Genomic DNA, 24,993 nt, shown 5'->3' with positions numbered 1-24,993 from the left:
GAACTCTATTTAGAATTCCAGATATATTAGTCATTGTAATAACAGAGTGCAAACTGAAGTACACCTCATTCTCCTTGCCTTTGCACATAGGTAACAAACGGCAATGGATATCTAAAGGAAGTGGTGAAGCAACCGCTGAAGGTAGTTCCGAGAAGGTAAATACATTTGTAGTCAGTGGTAAATTGAAAGTAGAAATTAATTTGAACTAATTATTCTGCAACATAAAAAAGAATATCTATCATGGCCTGGCTTGAAGGTGGGTGCTGAATCATGTGCATATAAAGAAAATAATTGGAAAACTTGTTCTTTTTAATATTTTGTTGTTATCATTCATTTGAACTACCATAATATTTATTGAAATTGTCAATTTGATATTCATTTCATAATTAATAAATAAAAACTTGGATGCTACTGCAATTACTCGTGTGTGTTTGAGATGAAAACTAAACAACTTTGACTTGATTATCTTTTGCACCATTTGTTATTGATGATTTGTGATTGTGTTAGTTGCATTTAGTCCCTTTTTGTGAAATTTCAAGCAGACGACTTCTGCATGTATAAATTCAAGTAAATTAAACATTGTAGACAATGTTCAACAAAAAAATTACAAAGCTCTTTGCACCATGAGAGTATGAAGCCTTTGATTATATATAAAAGTTGTGCTTACTCATGCACATATGAAAACTGAAATAAACATAAATCTAGTTTTATCAAAGATAGATAGATACATAGATAGACATTTAGGTAGAAATGGATAGATTTCTCACATAATCAACCATCTAGCACACTAGCCTCGTAAACTACATGTAAAAGACAATTTAGCCGGACATAGCGCCTATTACTGATTTGATGTCATTAGCGATATTCTTGGCATCTGCTGCAATACCAGCCAATCCTCTCCTTGCTAACCCAGCACAATAGAGCCCATTTTCACCTTTCCAGTGATTCGGATATTCTTTGATGGGTAGTCCATTGCCATTTAACATGCTCTCACCATTCTAGGATAAAAATAAAATAGGGCTTGTTAGCGGATTTAGTAATTGTTGCACCAAGAAAACAAACTCAAACATATCCAAACATCAATATTCAATGTTGTTACCTTGAGCCATATATTTGCTGTGCTTTTGTATCCAGTTGCAAACACAATCACGTCGAATGATATTTTTTTCCTGCACTGGAATTCAACCATGTCGCCCATGATCTTACTAATGCTCCCGTGAACCTATAAGAGATGAACAAAATATTGATAACTTGACATATGAATACATCATGTGTTATGAAATTTATGTCATGTCAAGGATATACTTACTTTGATGATACCTTTTTTGATTAACCCAACAGTGCCAACATCAATAACAGCGGATCGGCCGGTTTTTGACTTGAGGATCATTGGACCCATTTTGGGCGTCGTGATGCCATGTCTCGATAGGTCTCCAAATATTAATTTCGCCGCCATCAAAAGGAGGTTATCCACTAGATTCAGTGGAAGACGATGAACGAGTGTCATCCCCAACCGGATTAATTCCTTTGTCATTACATGAATCTGCAACCACAAAATATGTCACATATCTTTTGAAGCATGCATGACAAAATAAAATACCATAGAATCATCTTGTCAAGAGTTATTTTTTGGTCTTGAAGTTCGTTAGTTGTTTCGGCATGTTATAAAACACTCTATCGCTTTTTACTCTTAAATACTTTCTACTAATAACTCTTAAGAATTGCATCCCCTCTAGTGGTGAGTATAATACAAAATTATATAATATATAGTGCATGTACATACCGGGCTTCGTATAACAATTGAAGTATTGCAACCATGGGTCGCAAGGTCATAAGCAATTTCCATTCCGGAGTTGCCAGATCCAACCACTAATACATTCATGCCAGAGTAGCTCTTTCCTGACTTGTAGCTTGAGGAGTGCATCACATCACCCGGAAAACTTTGCAATCCAGGGATCATTGGAATATTCTCTGCACTATTTTCACCACTTGCCACAACAAGAAACTTTGCTGTGAACTTGACTATTGTGCTCTTCGCCATGTCATGTATCACGATGGACCAACATTTTTCGTCATTGTCATATGTGGATGACTCCACACTAGTGAGATACTTGGGTTGAATATTGAAACGCTCAACATAGTCATCTAAGTATTTCACAAACATGGTTTTTGGTATGTATGTTGGCGCATCTACTGGGTATGACATGTGTGGCAACTCACAAAACTCCTTTGCAAGATGTAGCTTGAGGCGATCGTAGGCGCGGTTGCGCCAAAGCGACGCGCTACAACTTTCACGCTCGACAATGACATAGGAAATTGAGAATTGGCTAAGGCATGCTGCTGTTGCAAGGCCTGCCGGCCCAGCGCCGACAATCAACACTACAACATTGTCCATTTCAAAGAGAAGAGTTGACAAAGTTGTGGGATGGGTGCAATCCTAGGCTGGAGTTTTTGCTTGTTTTCTCGATGAATATTTCGATGCATATGCACACATATATATACTGATATGTTTCATGTGTCAATCTATTTAGATTTAGGAATGAAAATGGTAAATATTTATTGATGCCTTATCCTGGTGTGTACGAGTATTCCATCTAAAAATTGAAGCATTGGTGTGAAAACGTGTCCAGATACATAATAGGGGATACATAATAGGCAGGAAACACACTTTTCTTCGATTGCTTTTATTGGAAACCAATCAAACGGCTTTGGATATGTTTAGACTAGAAACTTTTTATGTTTCTTTCCATTCCTATTGTCATCAATCAGAATTCGTATAGGATAAGGATATGCTCAATATATACTTGTATGCTGATTTAGATTTAATAAAGATTAATGTTTTTCCTTTCGAGTGTACTCCCTTCATCTTGAATTAGTAGTCGTGAAAATGATAGAAATGGATGTATCTATAACTAAAAATATATGTTTCAAGTTAGATCTATATATATGAAAGTTCATCAATGCTACAAAGCATTATAAATATAATAAAAAATAGTACTATATCAAGATTTTGAGACGGATAATATGATTGTCTATTGCTGCATACGTGCGTACTATATCGAACTGTCAGGTGCCAAGCGAAGTGTTGTGGTACGTAATGCCTTAAAGATTGATGGGGAGCAGATTGGACTGCCGCTGCGGGAGCAGACTGTTATTGATGCTACTTGCTGACTATGGAAGTTGGGATGTTGGAATCTGGAGAACGTATTCATACATCTCGCCGAGATTCCGATAGTAAAATCGATGGTTGTTTCCTAAGAGCAAGGTTGGTTAATAGTAGGCTGTCCGTAGTGAAAGTATCATGCATGTTAACTTAGATAATTTTGGTGAGGTGGAATAAAATTAAATAAAGAAAGAGAGGGTTAAGTATCATGTCATGATACCGTATCATATCAAATGATGTGCTCCTATATGTCTTGCATGACAATAAATGAACTACCCTATGATACTAACATATGATACAATGCATTACAGATGTGGTATCTTAAACTAATACCATATGCATGATACTAGTATATGATACTATCCATTACAACCATCCGTATAGCCAACTAGCGACTATGTGATGTTGCCATGTTATATGTATTTATTACGTTCACTCACTCGTATAGTAAGATTAACTATAAGGTTGATTATATGAGTATTTTTTTTGTTTATTTTTTTATCTCTTTTATATTTATGCATCTGTCTAAGAACATGCATATAGCTTCAATATTGTATAAAAACCTATTACTATTACTTTTTCATGTTTCTTTTTTACTTAAGGAAAATTAACATGTAATCGAGCTATAAGAGCATCTACAACCGGACCCCTTATATCCGTCTCAAACGTGTGGGTAGTTTGTCCGGTCAGTGCCCAGTCATTAAAAAGTGACTCAGATGGACGTCCTAATTAGGCCTCAAATGCCCCGGATGACCAACATCCCTCGTATCCGGCCTAAATATGGGATGGATATAGGGCAACCCAGGGACGCCCGCGTGACAGTCCCGACCCACCCACGTCCCCACGGTTGTCCCACAAAAAGCCGCATCCGACTCATCGCTCCAAAACCCTAGCTCTTTCATTCTCCTCTCTCGCTCCATCCTCTCCTCTTCCCGCACCGAATCCGATCAAATCCGACGAAATGTCGAGCTCCAGCAGTCGCTGCGACGACGACCTGGATCCGGAGTATGAGCTTGCCCTCCGCATCGCCTTGGAGCTGTCCAAGCTGGAGACTGGGGGGCAGCTCCGGATCGGCATCCTCGCCGCTTCCCATCTGGCGCAGCTCGGACGCCAGCGCTGGCCCCTCCCGGCCCGTGCGTAGCCCCAACAGGCGGCTTGCGCAATCCATGCCTCCCCTGTGCCGTCCCCTGGCCCCGCCGACTACTGCTCCCCCACGTGGGCAGCGGTGGGTGCTTGTGCCCGTCACGCCGGTCCGAACACGCACGTCGTTCGCCGCAAGCGACAACGACAAAGGATGAGGTCGAAGGCGGAGCAATCCGTGCGCCGCCACCGCGGGATGGAGGCAGAGCCCGACGAGGACACGTGCCTCCTCGAATGGGTCCACCGTCGGTCGGTTACGACCGCGGAAACGTACGCGCCGCGGCTCCGGCGGAAGAACGCGAAGGCATAATGGATTGCCATTGAGCAGCCGGAGCGCGAGGCGGCGGAGGCAGTGGCGGAGGTGGCTCGGCTCGCCAAGTTCAAGTGGGAGTAGGACAGGGAGGTCCGATGGCTAAAAGGGCTCATCATCCTCTCCGACGACGACAATGACAACCACGGCTCCTCGTCCTACAACTCGGCCAATTCCCCACCCGCCGTTGACTCCTACAGCTGCGCCGACGACCGGACTCCTATAGCTGCGGAGATGACCGAAAGGGCAAAGGACCAACGAGGAAGTAGTGACTATCCCTGTCTCCCTTTATACTTTACTTATGTTTAGCTAGTTCGTAGTTAGGATTTATCGACGAACTCCGATGTACTACACTCCATTTGTTCGGCCTTGCAATCCAATCTTATGAACTGTGTGTTGATCTATTTTTACATAGCATTGCATGAGTTATATAGTTTTGAGGGTCCAGATATACGGTACGTGGATGTGGAAGGCAACAAATAAGACGCGTCCGGTTAGTATCTGCAGATGTGTCCGGATGCGTCCGCGGACGTTTAAGAAACAGATTTTTAAGGTCGTTTGTAGGTGCTTTAAGCCATTTACTGTACTTGCTCTAATGTGTATTCATCACTTGTGCAATCCTGCGGATAAAAGTACTTCCATCGGATGGATCCAGAAATTCGTTTCTCGGCCGCGCGCCATCTCATCCTACGGCGTGTGTGTCACTTATATATTCTAATCCGACGGCAAAGAGATGGGACGTACCATGTTTATCTGCTTTCGTCGTGCATGTGACGGCTGGCATGGTTGTCTACCGTCTAGGTCAACCCATCAAAGGTGTCATCTTAATAAAAACCACGAAAATGTGATACACAACACTAGTCACTGGAGTGGGGTAGGCGGGCATCAACCGTAGAGGGAAGCTGAACAGTTTTCTCTGAGAGCAAACGATGTCGCATCCCGTGCTGCTCAACGGAAAATTCGGGGCGGTATCATGTCCAACCAGATGGCCGGCGCGCTGACCCACTCGTGGAGGCAGCCGGTCCACTGATAGACCTCCGGCTCTGGTTTCGTGGACTCGGTCTTCAACGGAGGGGCACGACGCAGTCGGCGGCGGCGGACAACACGATGGCCTCTGCGAGCTGCGCCTCGTATGCGACGTCCTCCTCCTCGGCCTTGCGTCGTTCTTCCTCCTCCTTTCATGGAGTGCGGCTGCTAGCGTCGTCTGATAGGCGGCCTCCGTCTTCTGGTCCTCGTCGCGAACGACGTGAGGGGGCGGCGAAGGGCCTGGCTGCACGTCGCACACGTCGCGCCGGCGCTGCTACTCGTGTCCGAGTGTGAACCAAACCTCCTAGTAGGGAGAGTCGGCCGCGTAGATGCGGTTCTGCCACTGCTCCGGCGTCAACTGCTGCCACCAGCGACTCACCTCCTCCGCATGACCCTACCCCGACCGCGACATGACTGGCACCGGGATCCTCTCCGGATCTAGATGCCAGTGGTGCGGGAGGGTCACATCTGCGTACAGTAGCGGGATGCGGTGCTCCAAGTGCCACTGTGCTTGGTGCACCGGGACGTTGACCGGGTGGCGAGGCCGGCGGGAAGAAGCCGGCGGGGGCAACGCGCGGGGATAAACGATGGGGGACTTGCCCTTGCTTTGGATGGAGCCGACCATGGCTGCGGGCTAGGGTTTGGTCGTCGCCGAGGGAGCAGAGAGGTGGCGAGATTGGGACGGGGTCTGGAAGCAGATAAGGCCGAACCGCACCGCACACTCGGATTAAAAAAGACCGACCGCGGTCGCTGATGTGTGGGCCCATGAAGGGTGGCCGTCATTAATTAAGTTGACTGCGGGTAGTTGGACGATCGCCGGGTGTAAATGCGTCGGGCACCGAAAGGACGCGCGCACGTCCGCTTCGTTTTCAGTCTCCAGTTTGAACCGAAAATATATCGCCTCATTAGAGTTGCTCTAATACTATATTAAAATTCATAAGGGCACGATCTGCGCATATCTCTACAACCGTTTATCTGCATTGTGATCCAAAATGTTGTTCCGGCGAAGATTGATTGAAAACTGAATGCAAATTCAAAAGTCTCTCGAAACGAGCCAATATTTACATGTTCATCTTGTACAAATACATCTTTCAATTATTCTTATACATCCGTGTTCCTGTGCGTACCGTCGATCTCCCCGTTCTGTTCCATTCATCCAGGAGCGACTACAATAGCAAACGGGTCACGGATGCAAAAGTAAAAAAAAAAAACTGTTTAAGCCATCAGATTCTAGTGGATGGATCTAAGCATACATGTGCTACATTTTTTTGCACAAACCTTCATGGATTCTAGTCATTTCGCCTTTAGAATCACCTTCTCCTTCCTAGGAAGGCAACAACGCTTACCCAAATCCCCGTTCAAAATGGCAGGGACTTCAAATGGTGGACCACGCTGAGTAGGGGAACATCCGGGGGATGAGCCTTATCCCCCGGTGGGTCTCGCAAACTAGCAGCGGGTCTGCGGGTTGAGCCTGACCCCTACAGGATTTGGTAAAGCTTTCTCTCCATCATCTTTTTTTTGGAAAAGGAGGTTCAAACCCCCGGCCTCTGCATCAGTCAATGCATACGTACATTTTTATTAACTACTGTATTCAACATAGATCTAACAAGAACATACATCAAACCATCTGAAGCCATCACTCACACCTACAAAACTCGATAATGTGAAGTGTTCTCACTCTCCATATCTAGAACCGATGCCGTCACCGATAGTTCCACATAACGTATCGGAACCCACAACCGGTGTAGCAGACCTAAAGCGTACACCACATGCATACTTTTAGATGCCGCCATCATCATCAGGCCGCTAACCAATCTTCAGGAGAGAGATTTGTATCATCCTTGTCAGTCCGTCCATCCGTCGACGCCACCACGACTCGTCAGTCCAGACGCGAAGATTCTGGAAAATCTGTCGTGCGTAGCACCTACCGACCAGGCATGACACAACGTAGCACCTGTCGGCCAGGCATGACTTGACATCTCCACCGAAAGCTCCGTGCAAGATGATCGACACCGCCACGACCCCAAACAGCGCCACCGCCCTGCGCTCATTCGTCCAGACACGAAGATTCTGGAAGAACTGTCGTGCGTAGCACCTACCAACCAGGCATGACTCAGCGTAGCACCTGTCGGTCAGGCATGACTTGGTAGTTCCACCAAATCTTCGGGCCAGACGAAGCCGCTCCATCTCCTGCCTTTGTTATCCAGCGCCTTGGATTGTGGTGCTGCTGCCCTCTCTCCCCTCCACTATATATAGGAGGGAGGGGAAGGGGTGGAGCCCTAGGGTTTCCCCTAGGGTTGGCTGGCCGCCCCAAGGTGGAGGAGTCCACCTCCAACTAGGAGGTGAGGCGTGGGGGGGGGGGAGTCCTCCAATTAGGACTCCTCCCCTCTCTTCCCTCTTGGCGCATAGGCCCATAGAGGCTGACTGCCTAGCCCACCGGGGGCCGGTCTGGCACCTCCTAGGCCCATGTGGCCCCACGGGGTGGGTGGCCCCCCAGTGGACCCCCGGAACCCATTCGTCACTCTCGGTACACTACCGGTAATGCCCGAAACTTTTTCGAATCCCGCATACCTCTTTCTTATATATGAATCTTCATCTCTAGACCATTCCGGAGCTCCTCGTGAAGTCTGGAGTCTCATTCGGGACTCCGAACAGACTTCGATTACCAACATACATAACTCAACTATACCAAAACATCACCAAACCTCAAGTGTGCACAACCTGCGGGTTCGAGAACTATGCAGACATGACCCAGACACTCTCTAGTCAATAACCAATAGCGGGACCTGGATGTCCATATTGGCTCCTACATATTCTACAAAGATCTTTATCTGTTGAACCTCTGTGTCAAAGATTCAGTTAATCCCGTATATTGTTCTCTTTGTCCTTCCGTATGTTACTTGCCCGAGATTCGATCGTCGGTATCTCCATACCTAGTTCAATCTCGATATCAACAAGTCTCTTTACTCATTCTATAATACAAGATCCCGTGACTAACTCCTTAGTCATATTGCTTGAATGCTCATTGCGATGTTGTATTACCAAGTGGGCCGAGAGATACCTCTCCATCATACGGAGTGACAAATCGCAGTCTCGATTCACGCCAACCCAACAGACACCTTTGGAGATACTTGTAGAGCACCTTTATAGTCACCCAGTTAAGTTGTGACGTTTGATACACACAAGGTATTCCTTCGGTGCCTGGGAGTTGCATGATCTCATGGTCATAGAAACAGATACTTGACATGCAAAAAACAATAGCAATAAACTAACACGATTATATGCTACGTTCATAGTTTGGGTCTTGTCCATCACATCATTCTCCTAATGATGTGTTCCAGTTATCAAATGACAACTCATGTCTATGGTCAGGAAACCTTGACCATCTTTGATCAACGAGCTAGTCCTTAGAGGCTTATTAGGGACAATATGTTATCTATGTATCCACACATGTATTTGAGTTTCTAATCAATACAATTCTAGCATGGATAATAAACGATTACCATGAACAAGGAAATATAATAATAACTAATTTATTATTGCCTCTAAGGCATATTTCCAACAGTCTCCCACTTGCACTAGAGTCAATAATCTAGTTCACATCACTATGTGATTTACACCCAATGAGTTCTGGGGTTTAATCAAGTTTGCTTTGTGAGAGAGGTTTTAGTCAACGAGTCTAAAGCTTTCAGATCCGTGTGTGCTTTATAAATCTCTATGTCATCCTGTAGATGTTGCTACCACGCTTCATTTGGAACTATTCCAAATAATTGCTCCACTATATGAATCCAGTCAGCTACTCAGAGTCATCCAGATTGGTGTCAAAGTTGCATCGACGTAACCCTTTACGACGAACTCTTTCATCACCACCATAATTGAGAAACATTTTGTTTGTCCTCAAGTTACTAAGTATAATTTTGACCTCTGTCCAGTGATCCATTCTTGGATCACTCTTGTACCCCTAGACAGACTCATGGCAAGGCACACATCAGGTGTGATACACAACATGGCATACTATAGAGCCTACGGCTAAGGCATAGGGGACGACATTCGCCCTTTCTCTTTCTTCTTCCGTGGTCGATCTTTGAGTCTTACTCAAATTCACAACTTACAACACAGCCAAGAACTCCTTCTTTGACCGGTCTGTTTTTAACTCCTTGAAAATCTTGTCAAGGTATGTATTCATTGAAAGTTTTATCAAGCTTCCTGATCTATCTCTATAGATCTTGATGCTCAATGTTCAAGTAGCTTAATCCAGGTTTTCCTTTGAAGAACATCTTTCAAACAACCCTATATGCTTTACAGAAATCCTACATCATTTCCGATCATCAATATGCAACCACATATACTCATCAGAAGTTCTATAGTGCTCCCACTCACTTTCTTGGAAAATACAATTTTCTCAAAAACTTTGTATAAACCCAAAAGCTTTGATCATCACATCAAACTGTATATTTCAACTCCGAGATGATTGCTCCAGTCTATAGAAGGATTGTTGGAGCTTGCATAATTGTTAGCATTCTTAGGATCGACAAACCCTTTTGGTTGTATCCCATACAACCATTCCTCAAGGAAACCGTCAAGGAAACAATGTTTTCACATCCATCTGCCAAATTTTGTAATCGAAAAATGCAACAAGTGCTAACATAATTCCAACAGACTTTTAGGATCGCTACAGGCGAGAAAGTCTCTTCGTAGTCGACTCCTTGAACTTGCCGGAAAACTCTTTGCAGCAAGTCGAGCTTTTTAAATGGTGACATTTACCATCATCGTCTGTCTTCCTTTAAAAGATCCATTTATACTTAATAGCCTTACGACCATCAAGTAGTTCTTCCAAAGTCAACACTCTATTTTCATGATCCTATCTCGGATTTCATGGCCTCCAGCCATTTGTCGGAATCCGGGCCTAGCATCGCTTCTCCATAGCTCGTAGGTTCATTTTTGTCCAACAACATGACCTCCAAGACAGGATTATCATACCACTCTCGATCAGTACATGTCCTTGTCGACCTACGAGGTTTGGTAGTAAATTGATCTGAAGCTTCATGATCACCATCATCAGCTTCTACTTCAACTGGTGTAGGATCCATAGGAACAATTTCCTACGCCCTTTTACTCTCTGGTTGAAGTGACGGTTCAAAAACCTCATCAAGTTCCACCATCCTCCCACTCAATTCTTTCGGGAGAAACTCTTTCTTGAGAAAGGACCCGTTTTCATCAACAAACACTTTGCTTTTGGATCTGAGATAGGAGGAATGTCCAACTGATTCCTTTGGGTATCCTATGAAGATGCAATTATCCGCTTTGGGTTCGTGCTTATCAGGCTAAAGCCTTTTGACATAAGTATCACAACCCCAAACTTTAACCAACGACATCTTGGGTTTTTTCTAAACCATAGTTTATACGGTGTCATCTCAAGGAATTAAATGGCGCCCGATATACGGTGTCTCTAATGCATAACCCCAAAACGATAGTGGTAGTTCGATAAGAGACATCATAGTATGCACCATATCCAATAGGGCGCTGCTACGATGTTCAGACATACCATCACACTATGGTGTTCCAGGTGGCACGAATTGTGAAACAATTTCCACATTGTCTTAAATGTATACCAAACTCGCAACTCGGTTATTCATCTCTACGATCACATCGTAGATATTTCATCCTCTTGTCACGACGATCTTCAACTTCACTCTGAAATTGCTTGAAATTTTCAATAATTCAGACTGGTGATTCATCAACTAAATACACCTGTATCTACTCGAATCATGTGTGAAGTAAGAACATAACGATATCCACTGCGTGCCTCAGCAGTCATTGGACTGCGTACATCAAAATGTATTATTTCCAATAAGTCACTTGCTGGTTCCATCTTACTGAAAACGAGGCCTTTAGTCATCTTGCCCATGTGGCATGATTTGCATGTATCAAGTGATTCAAAATCAAGTGAGTCCAAAAGATCCATCTGCATGGAGCTTCTTCATGCGTTTACACCAACAGACATGGTTCGCATGTCTCAAACAATTCAAAAACGAGTGAGATCAAAGATCCATTAGCATGGAGCTTCTTCATGCATTTTATACCAATATGACTTAAGCGGCAGTGCCACAAGTACATGGTACTATCATTACTACTTTGATTCTTTTGGCATCAATATTGTGAACATGTGTATCACTACGACCGAGATTCAATAAACCATTCATATTAGGTGCATGACCATTGAAGGTATTATTCAAGTAAACAGGGTAACGATTATTCTCTTTAAATGAATAACCGTATTGCAATAAACACGATCCAATCATGTTCATGCTCAATGCAAACACCAAACAATATTTAGATTTAACACTAACCCCGAAGGTAGAGGGAGCGTGCGATGGTGATCTCATCAACCTTGGAAACACTTCCAATACACATCATCACCTCGCCATTAGCTAGTCTCCGTCTATTCCGTAGCTTTTATTTCGAGTTACTAACATTTAGTAACTGAACTGGTATCTAATACCCAGGTGCTACTAGGAGTACAAGTAAAGTACACATCAACAACACATATATCTAATATAGTTCTGTTGACGTTGCCATCCTTCTTATCTACCAAGTACCTAGGTAGTTCCTCGTCTACACCTTCATCGTCGATGTCTTCCCCGTCTCCATCTCCATCACCCCCAGTCATTCCCCCTCTTCCCTCTTTTCCTTTCGATTACACTCGTCGTCCTCATGTTGTGGATAAGTCCGCTGATACACTATCTTCTGGTGTGTCGTCTTCATCGTCCCAACCTACTTATGGTATTTGGGCTAGGCATTTCCTTCCTCCCGACTGTTATTCTCCTAGCCGATATGGTCTTTTGGATGTTCTTTAGCCTACGTGTTATATTGATGCCGATTTTTAATTGTGAGTTGTGTGAGGAGGTTTATGTGCAATGACCACATGGGTATTCAGTTCCTAATGGCATGGTTTATCGTCTTTGTCGCTCCCTCTATGGCCTTAAATAAGCCCCCCTCCCCTTCTTGGTTTGAGCGTTTTGCCTCTGTGGTGACTGCATCTTGGTTTTCTTCGAGTGTTCATGATCCGACGCTCTTTGTCTGTTTTTCTTCTCATGGTCGCACTCTTCTTCTTCTATGTGTTGATGACATGATCATCACTAGCGATGATTCTGAGTACATTACCTTTGTCAAGGCCCATCTCAATGAGCAGTTTATTATGCCTGATCTTGGTCCTGTTTGTTATTTTCTTGGGATTGAGGTTTCCTCTACCTCTGATGGAGTTTTTATTTCCCAATAAAAGTAAATCCAAGATCTTCTTTCTCGTGCAGCTCTTAGTGATGAGCGCATTGTTGAGACTCCTATGGAGCTCAATGTTCACCTTCGTGCTTCTGATGGTGAGCCCTTGTCTGATCCAATATGCTATTGTCATCTTGTTTGGAGTCTTGTCTATCTCAGTTTCACTTGTCGAAATATGTCCTATTCTATCCATATTCTAGGCCAGTTTGTTTCCACTCCCATTTTGGTTCATTATAGTCAATTTCCGCGTGTTCTATGGTATCTTCTTGGCACGATCTCACCATCTCAACATCAGCTGCTTCAGCCTCAGCGTCCATACAAAAATCTGCAAAGACAAGACGAGCAGAAAGTAAGCGCAGAATGAAATAAACAGTCAACAAGCACTCGGAAAAACAGAACTTACCACCGAGAAGCGCAATCATCTTCCTTGCCGAGTCACTGACGTATTTCTCCTGTGATATGCACCGCCTGTTCATCACCTTCATCTGTCCCATCGGCTCGGTTCTTTGTTTCCCCATTTTCTCCATTTCGGCCACCAATGCTTTGTTTGCCTCACCGGACTCCTCCAAGGACCTCTCTCATTCAGCCAGAGCGCCCTTCACACCAGCCAACTCATGAACAACTGCCTCCAGTTCCGTAGCAAGCTGAATCTTTTCAGCCTTCAGAGCGTTGTATGCTGATCCCATCTCGCAAGTCTTCTGCAAATCAGAGCCAAGAGAAGATCAGACAAATTCAACAAGCTAAACAATAAAATCTCGAAGTTCTTCAGACCCCTGCCGACGAAAGCAGTCGACAGCGGCCTGAGGGACTACACCCAGTGGGTTCACTAAGAGTGGCCCCACTGCCATGAAGCTCAAACATGTCCGCCCTATTGAGTTAAATAACAAAAACAAGCCTATGAGGCTACTACTACCCGACATGAGTAAAATTACTCTCGGAGACTACTTCCAGTAGGTGCACTCAGAGTGCCCCCACCGGTAACATTCGAACGGATTATTTTTGATCTGATCAAGTTAAAGAAAATGTATATAAAGACAACAGCCGGTGCAAGCACTCGACAGAAGTCTCGGGGACTACACCCACTGGGTTCACTAAGAGTGAACCCACTGCAAAATAATCATACTGCATCCGAGTGAATTGCTTAAACACCCAGTGGGTTACAAGAGGAAAGTAAATACTTACTAGCCCACTTACTCGGATATTTTCCCTGAGTTCCAAGCTTCACTTGTACACAGACGCGATGGAGTCGTACGCTCTCTTGGCATCACCCGCCATCAACTCCACCTGCACCATGGCCCCCTTGGCAGCTCCCACCTGATCTTCCGGGAGGCGTTGGGCGTCATACTGGATGATCGACGGCCCTGACACCACAAGAGACTCCTTGGGCATCCCAAGTCCTGCTCCAGTCGGCTCAGCAGCGATGAGCGCCGTTTCAGTCGACGGTATCGTCTCGGCTGGCGGCGCGTCCATGGCGGGAGTAGTAGTAGATGGAACAGCCTCAAGGACAGGCACCGCAGCTTGCTCGGACCTCTTCTGGTTGTCCTCCTCCACGTGAATCACCTCTGAAGGAAGCCCGACTGAACGACGTGAGACCACAGATAAAAGGCAAGATCAAAGACAGAATTCGCGAAACAATAATCTGGGCTCTCGGAGTCATCACGACGTACCTTGCTGGGATGTGGCAACGTTGTTCGTATCCATGGGATCGTCCTCCTGGCGTGGCGGAGAAGTGGCGGAGGTAGCAGCTCTGTCGAGTAAAATCCACTCGATCAATAAACATGAGTTCAATCAAATACTCAAAGAAGATAAGAGAACAAGACACTTACGCTGAGGCAACGGGAACGGCGATCCTCATCCACGGCAAAGCCTTCCGAGGTTTGGACCCACTCGGTTTGGCCACCTTGGAAGGTTGGCCCGCAGGCTCAGCAGCAGCGTCCCTGGTCCTCTTTGTGCTCCGAGCACTCGGAGCCACGGGAGTAGCTGGCAAGGCACTCGGAACCACGGGAGGAGCTGACGGGGCACTCGGGGCCGCTGGAGGAGCCGACGGAGTCACGGGAGCTGACGGGGCACTCGGGGCCGCTGGAGGAGCTGATGAAGTCACTGGTTCGTGACCGCGCTTAGTTCGAGGCTCTGGTGGTGGGGGTGGCGAGCTCTGCTCCTCACCTTCCCCCTCCTCTTCTTCAGACTCCTCCTCCGTCTCCCCGCTGTCTGAGACATACTCGACGCTCTCCACGCTGCCTTCCTAGCTGCCTTCCTCTTCCTCAGCCGGATTCCCGTTCGAGACGGGGGAATACCAGTTGGTCCACGCCTGCACAAGATACAGTCGACAACATCAGACGTCAGACAGTGATGCAAGAAAAAGTGGCAAATCTAAGGGAATTGTAAGCACTCGGCAAGGTATTCTCACCTCATTCGGAGTAGGGTTGTCCGCGCGGAAGGGCTTCACTCGCCGGGCTCCTCTGGGGTTATCGCAGGCGCCTGTGATGGCGTGGACCCACGCCGTCACAACCTCCCCGGTCACGCACTCGGGGTGAGTCCGAGTGGAGTCCTCAGGCCCCGTGTAGTGCCACATGGCGTGGTGTCGAGCTTGCAAAGGCTGGATACGCTGACCCAGAAAAACCTCCAGCAAATCTATGCCGGTGACTCCCTTGCGGACGACATCTACCAGCGCGTCGACCAGAGGCTGAATCTGGATCTTTTCCATCTTCGTGAGCGCAAGCTGCCTAGGCGGAGCCGGTCGGTCTAAGCTAAAAGGGGGCAGTCCCGTTGCAGCATTCGGACAAGCGACGTCCTCGCAGTAGAACCAAGTCGACTGCCAGTTCCTAACGGATTCAGACAACTGAAGAGCGGGATAGCTACTTTTGCTTTTCTTTTGGAAGCCTAAGCCTCCGCAGAGCTGAGTGAGATGAGTTTTGTCGTCCGACTGGCTAAGTCTTTTGATGGTTTGGGATCTAGCGGAGAAGATGTGCTTAAAGAGCCCCCAATGAGGAGGGCAACCGATAAAACACTCGCAAAGCACGACGAAGGCAGAGAGATGAGCTATTGCGTTGGGAGGAAAATGGTGGAGCTGCGCCCCGAAGTGGTTCATTATACCTCTGAAGAAGGGATGAGGAGGCAGAGAGAAGCCTCGGTACACGTGACTGAGCAGCAGGACGCGCTCATCCTCCCGAGGCGCCGGCTCCGTCTCGCCCTCCGCCGGCATTCTCCACGACTTGTCCTCAATCAGTCCTTGCTCCACTAGCTCCAGCATGTCCGCCGCCGTCACCGTGGAGGGGAGGAAATCCCCCTGGATCCAACCCGCCAGCAGTGCTCGCTGCCGGCGCTGAGCAGGAGCCGCCGCCTTCTTCTTCCGCGCCTCAAGCTTGCTCGTCTGCCCCTTCGTCATGGTGGAGGTTGCAGATCCGCGAGGGAGGAGGAGAAGGAAGGAGCTTGGGATGCGCAGGAAGTCACGGGAGAAGCGGGGCGAGTGCGAGTTATCAGGCGAGTGCAACGAGAAACCCTCGCTGGGGAGGTTTAAATAAGGTTCCGACTGGGTCACTAGCAGGTGGCCCCGAAATCTTATCCCCCGACCGGTTGCTGCGATATTAGTGGAGGAGATGAAGGCGCGGAAATCAAGGCGGAAGATACTACTCGATGACGATGTCGTCATCCCCGCTGAGCGCGCGGCAACCGAAATTTGAGGATCCCAGAAAATCCGCCGCTGTTAGTTGACCGGTCACGTCAAAAGATTCCACGGAAACACTCGGTTTCTGACGGTTCGTTTCACAGATATATCCACTCGGATCACTGGTCAAGAGGATAAAATGGATCGAGGCAAACAACGCCAAAGTCGCATCCATACCAGTCGGATCCATACTCCAAGCATCGCTTCGTTGTTCCAACCCCGATCCATTCGGGGACTAATGATGGGGTTATAGTCCTAGGGTAGGGTCATAGGCCTGCCCTATAGGTCCTACCCAAAGACTACCCTTCATAAGGGACAAGGCCCTTAGTCAGTTCCGACTGAATTAAGGACTTCCCTTCATCCAGTCGGTGACAACTCCTCCATCATCCAGTCGGTGACGATTCCTCCATCATCCAGTCGGAAATGAGCATTCGGAGCGTATCAAACGTACCGACTGGATTCCACTATGTACTTCGTAACCCCCCTGGAGGGCAACGGTCATACGCTTTCATGTACCTTTATTAGCATTTAAGGCATACGCTACCTATAACGTAGACATTTAGTCACCACTACTGTACCCCTGCACACCGAACCGTTGTGAAGGGCAGCGCACTCTATATAAGTCGCCCTTCCCCACGGGTGCAGGGGTGAGCAATTCATTGTAATCCATATTCCACTCAACATCAAGCTCCCAAGAGCACTGAGACGTAGGGCTTTTACCTTCACCGTAGAGGGGCCTGAACTCATACAACCTCGCCGTAGCTAAGGCTATGCCCATCCTTTCGTACCCCATACATCTACTGTCAGACTTATACCCACGACAAACGCCGCCGCTCCGGCTCGTCCAACGCCACAGAAGTACGCCTCCTTCTCTCAAGAGGAAGAGAGATGCCTCCTTCTCTCCGGCGGCTAGCAGTACAAGCAGAGACGGGAGGAAAATCAGATACGGTCCATCTCTCAAGCCTCTGGAAAAGTTACCATATGAGAGGACCAAGGAGGAAAACGAGGAGATATGTCGTGTCGAATTGAGGGCCCATTTTGCAAAGAAAACTCCACCTCCGAAGGAGAAGCTAGATCCGGTGAAAGTGGAGCGCACTATCAATCAACTGCAGCGTCCACCAGTGCCTCCGCCGGATTCCAACTATGATCGCATTCTTAAAAATACATATGCACAAGCGGTGCGGTCGGGAACTACTTCTAGTGATGCAAGGTTAGAAGAACGAACAAGTGGGAAAACAATTCCCGACCTCGATATCATCGTTGCTAATCATCCGGAGATGGTGCCCGGTACCAATCCTGATAATTACTTGGGGGATGATGTAACAAAAGAACAATATAAATACGTGCACGGAAAGCCTCTCGTCAAACCTGGTCATCCTGCTCTAACAACGATGATGCACAGATTGCATGAGTGGTACATGAAAACCTGCAGGGAGTCTGGGAAAAATGCTATGTATGTGGTAGTGAAACCAGAGCATGAATTCATTGGACTTCCCGTGATTACTATTTAATTTGAGGAGTTATTTCAGTTATACAATCAACTGGCCCTTGACAAACAACTCATGACTTCCTACTGTCTGTAAGTATTACTTCTATAGTTAAGTCTCTAGCTCAGCTCGTTCATTGCATGTATATATAATTATCCTCACTATATATATTATGCAGATTGAAGATCGTCGAATTAAAAAAAGCAGAAATCGTTGACGTTGGGTTCATTAGCTCAGATGCCGTAAATGAATTGACGATACGAAACTCAATCAAAGAGACCGAGGAGAACTTTCTAAACTCGTTCCTTATACATAAAAAAGGAAATAATCTTTCCTTACAACTTCAAGTGAGTGTTGCTGCCTTCTGTGTAAACTCAGTTTCGCTTACTCGAGGTTAATTAAGTAATGTAATTGATGAGTTATATATGCGCGCATAGAGACCATTTTATTCTGCTATCCATTGACGTTGGCAGGGCATTAGTAAATGTCTTAGACTCGAGACGTAAAGCCGAAGAGGATTATGAGGACATAACTGCAATGCTACAGAAGTAAGTTGAGTCAATACACCGAGACCATATCGGCATGCAACTTTCATTAATTTCCTGATGTCAAGTAATCATTTTCTTTGCTTGGCAGGGTTTGGACAAAGTTCGCCAATAAGGTTCCCGGTCTAAACAAAGAGTTGCGATTTATGCACCCCAAAGTAAGTAATACTAGCTAGTTCCGTGCATCTTTAACTGATTCAAATTTTCAGCAATATATCATTACCATGTTTGCTTATCAGTTTGATTAAACTCTATTCTCGTAAAGTGTATGTACTAGAAAGAAGGCACTGTCTTAAGTACATACTACGTATGCGAGTTCATTCGCCACTCGACCTCTGAGCGGGTCTTCTGTGAGAAACAATTTCAAGTACGTAAATAATATTTACACTTGTGTTGAGTTTTATTCATATATATGCATGTATTGACCCCCTTCTTTAAATTAGATCTCGCAGATGCGGGATGAACTCCTACCATATGATCCCATAAGAGCAATTCAAGAGGAATTGCTGGGATTCTTTGTTGACCATGCTACGGCAACAAAAGTCCTTCCCCTACAACGCCGGGAATTCTTCTTGCTACTTCTCTTGCTTGCGTCGGTTTTTCCCTTGAAGAGGAAAGGGTGATGCAGCACAGGAGCAGTAAGTATTTCCTTCAGTTTGAGAACCAAGGTATCAATCCAGTAGGAGAATCTTGTCAACTCCAGAGTACCTGCACAAACACAAAGAGCTTGCATCCAACGCTATAAAGGGGTTGTCAATCCCTTCAAGATTGATTGCAAAGTGAGATCTGAAGGCGGATAGTGCAATGAAGGAAAAGTGTAAGGCTGAAAATATGGTGTGGAGTAGACCCGGGGGCCATAGTGTTCACTAGAGGCTTATCTCAAAATAGAAAATATTACGCTGGGTGAACAAATTACTGTCGAGCAATTGATAGAACCGCGCAAAGTCATGACGATATCTAAGGCAATGATCATACATATAGGCATCACGTCCGAGACAAGTAGACCGATACTTTCTGCATCTACTACTATTACTCCACACATCGACCGCTATCCAGCATGCATCTAGTGTATTGAGTTCATGACGAACAGAGTAACGCCTTAAGTAAGATGACATGATGTAGAGGGATAATCTCAAACCAATGAGGAAAACCCCATCTTTTTACCCTTAATGGCAACAACACGATGCGTGCCTCGCTACCCCTTCTGTCATTGGGTGAGGTCACCGCACGGTATGAACCCAAAACCAAGCACTTCTCCCATTGCAAGAATCATAGATCTAGTTGGCCAAACAAAACCCACAACTCGAAGAGAATTACAAGGATATGAAATCGTGCATAAGAGAGATCAGAAGAAACTCAAATAAGATTCATAGATAATCTGATCATAAATCCACAATTCATCGAATCTCGACAAACACACCGCAAAAGAAGATTACATCGGATAGATCTCCATGAAGATCATGGAGAACTTTGTATTGAAGATACAAGGGAGAGAAGAAGCCATCTAGCTACTAGCTATGGACCCGTAGGTCTATGGTGAACTACTCACGCATCATCGGAGAGGTCATGGTGTTGATGAAGAAGCCCTCCGTGTCCGAATCCCCCCTCCGGCAGGGCACCAGAACGTGCCCCAGATGGGATCTTGTGGAGACAGAAGCTTGCGGCGGCGGAAAAGTACTTTCGATGATCTCCTGATTTTTTTTGGGATTTTAGGGAATATATAGGCGCAAAACCTAGGGCAGAGGTGGCCCAGGGAGCCCACAAGCCTAGAAGGCGCGGCCCCCCTGGCCGCGCCATGAGGGCTTGTGGGGTCCCTGCAGGGCCCCTGCCCTGATTCTCCGGCTTCCCGATCTTTTTCTATTTCGGAAAAAATCTTTTTGGCAGTTTCATTCCGTTTGGACTCCTTTCAAAATCCTCCTCTGAAAGGGGTCAAAAACATGGAAAAAACAGGAACTGGCACTTGGCACTGAGTTAATAAGTTAGTCCCAAAAAATATATAAAAGGCATGCAAAACATCAAAAGTTTGACAAGATAATAGCATGAAACCATCAAAAATTATAGATACGTTGGAGACGTATCAGACCACGTCATACCTAAAGACGGAGAATGCCATGTGGATTTGTCATTGGATCTTAATTAGATGATGTTTTGGATTAATTGTAAAAGATGTTATATTGTATATATGTAATAGCGTCGGATAGATATACGAAAACTTGTTGTTCGTCCAAGCAAGGAGAAAGAGAGGACACTTCTCTCTATTAGCTAGCTAACACAATATGAAACCACTAAATTAACGCTCCACCCCCCCCCCCCCAAACCCACCCCCCATTAAAAAAACAAAAACCCCAGCTCCGTCCAGATGCTGATGCGTGGATGCCATGTTGTCCCGGTTGGTGTGACCAACCGTGACTAAAGAACCTCCTGCCTGGGCTACCCGCAGAGGCCACGTGGAGACCCTTCGTTTCCGGTTAGTAAGGGAACCGGGACTAAAGGTTATAGGCTTTAGTCCCGACCCTTTAGTGCCGGTTCTAGAACCGGGGCTAATGTGCCTGTGGAACCGGGACAAATGGGCCATTTTCTACTGGTGGAAGATGATAAGAGTGTAGGTGCAGGCTTATAGTCCTTCATCCCCATGCGAGTTAGAAGTTTATTAGCATAGTTTTCTTGATTCAATACTATGCCATCTTGAATCTGTTGGAAATATGCCCTAGAGGCAATAATAAATTAGTTATTATTATATTTCTTAGTTCATGATAATCGTTTATTATCCATGCTATAATTGTATTGATTGGAAACACAATACTTGTGTGGATACATAGACAAAACACTGTCCCTAGTAGGCCTCTAGTTGACTAGCTCGTTGATCAAAGACGGTTAAGGTTTCCTGGCCATAGGCAAGTGTTTTCACTTGATAACGGGATCACATCATTAGGAGAATCATGTGATGGACTAGACCCAAACTAATAGACGTAGCATGTTGATCGTGTCATTTTGTTGCTACTGTTTTCTGCGTGTCAAGTATTTGTTCCTATGACCATGAGATCATATAACTCACGGACACCGGAGGAATGCTTTGTGTGTATCAAACGTCACAACGTAACTGGGTGACTATAAAGATGCTCTACAGGTATCTCCAAAGGTGTTCGTTGAGTTAGTATGGATCGAGACTGGGATTTGTCACTCCGTGTGACGGAAAGGTATCTCGGGGCCCACTCGGTAATACAACATCACACACAAGCCTTGCAAGCAATGTGACTTAGTGTAAGTTACGGGATCTTGTATTACGGAACGAGTAAAGAGACTTGCCGGTAAACGAGATTGAAATAGGTATGCGGATACTGACGATCGAATCTCGGGCAAGTAACATACCGAAGGACAAAGGGAATGACATACGGGATTATACGGATCCTTGGCACTGAGGTTCAAACGATAAGATCTTCGTAGAATATGTAGGATCCAATATGGGCATCCAGGTCCCGCTGTTGGATATTGACCGAGGAGTCTCTCGGGTCATGTCTACATAGTTCTCGAACCCGCAGGGTCTGCACACTTAAGGTTCGACGTTGTTTTATGCGTATTTGAGTTATATGGTTGGTTACCGAATGTTGTTCGGAGTCCCGGATGAGATCACTGACGTCACGAGGGTTTCCGGAATGGTCCGGAAACGAAGATTGATATATAGGATGACCTCATTTGGTTACCGGAAGGTTTTCGTGCATTACCGGAAAAGTTTCGGGCTCATCGGTAGTGTACCGGGAGTGCCGGGAGGGGTGCCGGGGACCATCGGGAGGGGTGTCACGCCCCAAGGGGTCTCATGGGCTATGGGAAGAGATAAACCAGCCCCTAGTGGGCTGGAATAAGTTCCCACTAAGGCCCATAAGGTTTGAGAAGGAAAAAACACAAGGTGGAAAGAGTTTCCAAGTGAGAAGGTGGAATCCTACTCCAAGTAGGATTGGAGTAGGACTCCTCCACCTCCAATTTCGGCCAAACCTTTAGGTTTTGAGGCTGCCTCCTCCCCTCCCTCCCACCTATATATACGGAGGTTTTAGGGCTGATTTGAGACGATTTTTCCACGGCAGCCCGACCACATACCTCCACGGTTTTTCCTCTAGATCGTGTTTCTGCAGAGCTCGGGCGGAGCCCTGCTGAGACAAGGTCATCACCAACCTCCGGAGCGCCGTCACGCTGCCGGAGAACTCTTCTACCTCTCCGTCTCTCTTGCTGGATCAAGAAGGCCGAGATCATCGTCGAGCTGTACGTGTGCTGAACGCGGAGGTGCCGTCCGTTCGGCACTAGATCGTGGGACTGTTCGCGGGATAGTTCGCGGGGCGGATCGAGGGACGTGAGGATGTTCCACTACATCAACCGCGTTCACTAACGCTTCTGCTGTACGATCTACAAGGGTACGTAGATCACTCATCCCCTCTCGTAGATGGACATCACCATGATAGGTCTTCGTGCGCGTAGGAAAATTTTTGTTTCCCATGCGACGTTCCCCAACAGTGGCATCATGAGCTAGGTTCATGCGTAGATGTCTTCTCGAGTAGAACACAAAAGTTTTTGTGGGCGGTGATGTGCGTTTTGCTGCCCTCCTTAGTCTTTTCTTGATTCCGCGGTATTGTTGGATCGAAGCGGCTCGGACCGACATTACTCGTACGCTTACGAGAGACTGGTTTCATCGCTATGAGTAACTTCGTTGCTCAAAGATGACTGGCGGGTGTCAGTTTCTCCAACTTTAGTTGAATCGGAATTGACCGAGGAGGTCCTTGGATGAGGTTAAATAGCAATTCATATATCTCCGTTGTGGTGTTTGCATAAGTAAGATGCGATCCTACTAGATACCCATGGTCACCACGTAAAACATGCAACAACAAAATTAGAGGACGTCTAACTTGTTTTTGCAGGGTATGCTTGTGATGTGATATGGCCAACGATGTGATGTGATATATTGGATGTATGAGATGATCATGTTGTAATAGATAATATCGACTTGCACGTCGATGGTACGGCAACCGGCAGGAGCCATAGGGTTGTCTTTATAACTAACGTTTGTGCTTGCAGATGCGTTTACTATTTTGCTAGGACGTAGCTTTAGTAGTAATAGCATGAGTAGCACGACAACCCCGATGGCGACACGTTGATGGAGATCATGATGATGGAGATCATGGTGTGACGCCGGTGACAAGAAGATCGTGCCGGTGCTTCGGTGATGGAGATCAAGAAGCACGTGAAGATGGCCATATCATGTCACTTATGAATTGCATGTGATGTTAATCCTTTTATGCACCTTATTTTGCTTAGAACGACGGTAGCATTATGAGCTGATCTCTCACTAAAATTTCAAGACGAAATTGTGTTCTCCCCGACTGTGCACCGTTGCTACAGTTCATCGTTTCGAGACACCACGTGATGATCGGGTGTGATAGACTCAACGTTCACATACAACGGGTGCAAAATAGTTGCGCACGCGGAACACTCGGGTTAAGCTTGACGAGCCTAGCATGTGCAGACATGGCCTGGGAACACATGAGACCGAAAGGTCAAGCATGAATCGTATAGTTGATATGATTAGCATAGAGATGCTTACCACTGAAACTATTCTCAACTCACGTGATGATCGGACTTGAGATAGTGGATTTGGATCATGTACCACTCAAATGACTAGAGAGATGTACTTTTTGAGTGGGAGTTCTTAAGTAATATGATTAATTGAACTAATTGTCATGAACATAGTCTAATGGTCTTTGCGAATTACGATGTAGCTTGCGCTATAGCTCTACTGTTTTTATATGTTCCTAGAGAAAATTTAGTTGAAAGTTGATAGTAGCAAACTTTGCACACTAAGTCTGTAAAACCGAGGATTGTCCTCGTTGCTACACAGAAGGCTTATGTCCTTAATGCACCACTCGGTGTGCTGCACCTCGAGCGTCGTCTGTGGATGCTGTGAACATCCGACATACACGTTTCTGATGACTACACGATAGTTCAGTGCAAAATACTTAATGGCTTAGAAGCAAGGCGCCGAAGACGTTTTGAAACGTCGCGGAACATAAGTGATGTTCTAAAAAGATGAAATTGTGATTTCATACTTGTGCCCTTGTTAAGAGGTACAAGACCTCCGACAAGATTCTTTGTCCACAAAGTAAAGGAGAAAGGCTCAATCATTGAGCGTGTGCTTAGATTGTCTGAGTACGACAGTCGCTTGAATCAAGTGGGAGTTAATCTTCCAGATGAGATAGTGATAGTTCTCCAAAGTCACTGCCACCAAGCTGTGAGAGCTTCGTGATGAACTATAACATATCAAGGATACATACAATGATCCTTGAGCGATTCGCGATGTTTGACACTACGAAAGTAGAAATCAAGAAGGAGCATCAATA

The 24,993-nt window shown here is 45.9% G+C and overlaps 1 protein-coding gene across 1 annotated transcript; it reads right to left on the bottom strand.

Annotated features, from left to right (window-relative positions):
- Positions 1–644: 644 nt before the first annotated feature.
- On the bottom strand, positions 645–2,449 carry LOC123412077 (probable indole-3-pyruvate monooxygenase YUCCA10). The gene is made up of 4 exons (XM_045105027.1): positions 1,784–2,449; positions 1,310–1,543; positions 1,100–1,222; positions 645–998 (listed from the first exon to the last, which is right to left on the bottom strand). The coding sequence occupies exons 1-4, from the start codon at positions 2,393–2,395 to the stop codon at positions 819–821; spliced, it is 1,149 nt and encodes a 382-aa protein (XP_044960962.1). The 5' UTR covers positions 2,396–2,449; the 3' UTR covers positions 645–818.
- Positions 2,450–24,993: the final 22,544 nt, after the last annotated feature.

The sequence above is a fragment of the Hordeum vulgare genome, chromosome 7H, assembly GCF_904849725.1.
Source record: "Hordeum vulgare subsp. vulgare chromosome 7H, MorexV3_pseudomolecules_assembly, whole genome shotgun sequence".
Classification (NCBI taxonomy): Eukaryota; Viridiplantae; Streptophyta; class Magnoliopsida; order Poales; family Poaceae; genus Hordeum; species Hordeum vulgare.
This window is presented reverse-complemented; position numbering and strand designations above follow the sequence as displayed.

Excerpts from the sequence above, each read along its gene's own strand:
- LOC123412077 (XM_045105027.1), bottom strand. The coding sequence starts at position 2,395 with ATGGACAATGTTGTAGTGTTGATTGTCGGCGCTGGGCCGGCAGGCCTT. Across the intron at positions 1,544-1,783 it reads CAATTGTTATACGAAGCCCG|ATTCATGTAATGACAAAGGA; the intron begins GTATGTACATGC and ends TTGTGGTTGCAG. Across the intron at positions 1,223-1,309 it reads TCAAAAAAGGTATCATCAAA|GTTCACGGGAGCATTAGTAA; the intron begins GTAAGTATATCC and ends CATCTCTTATAG.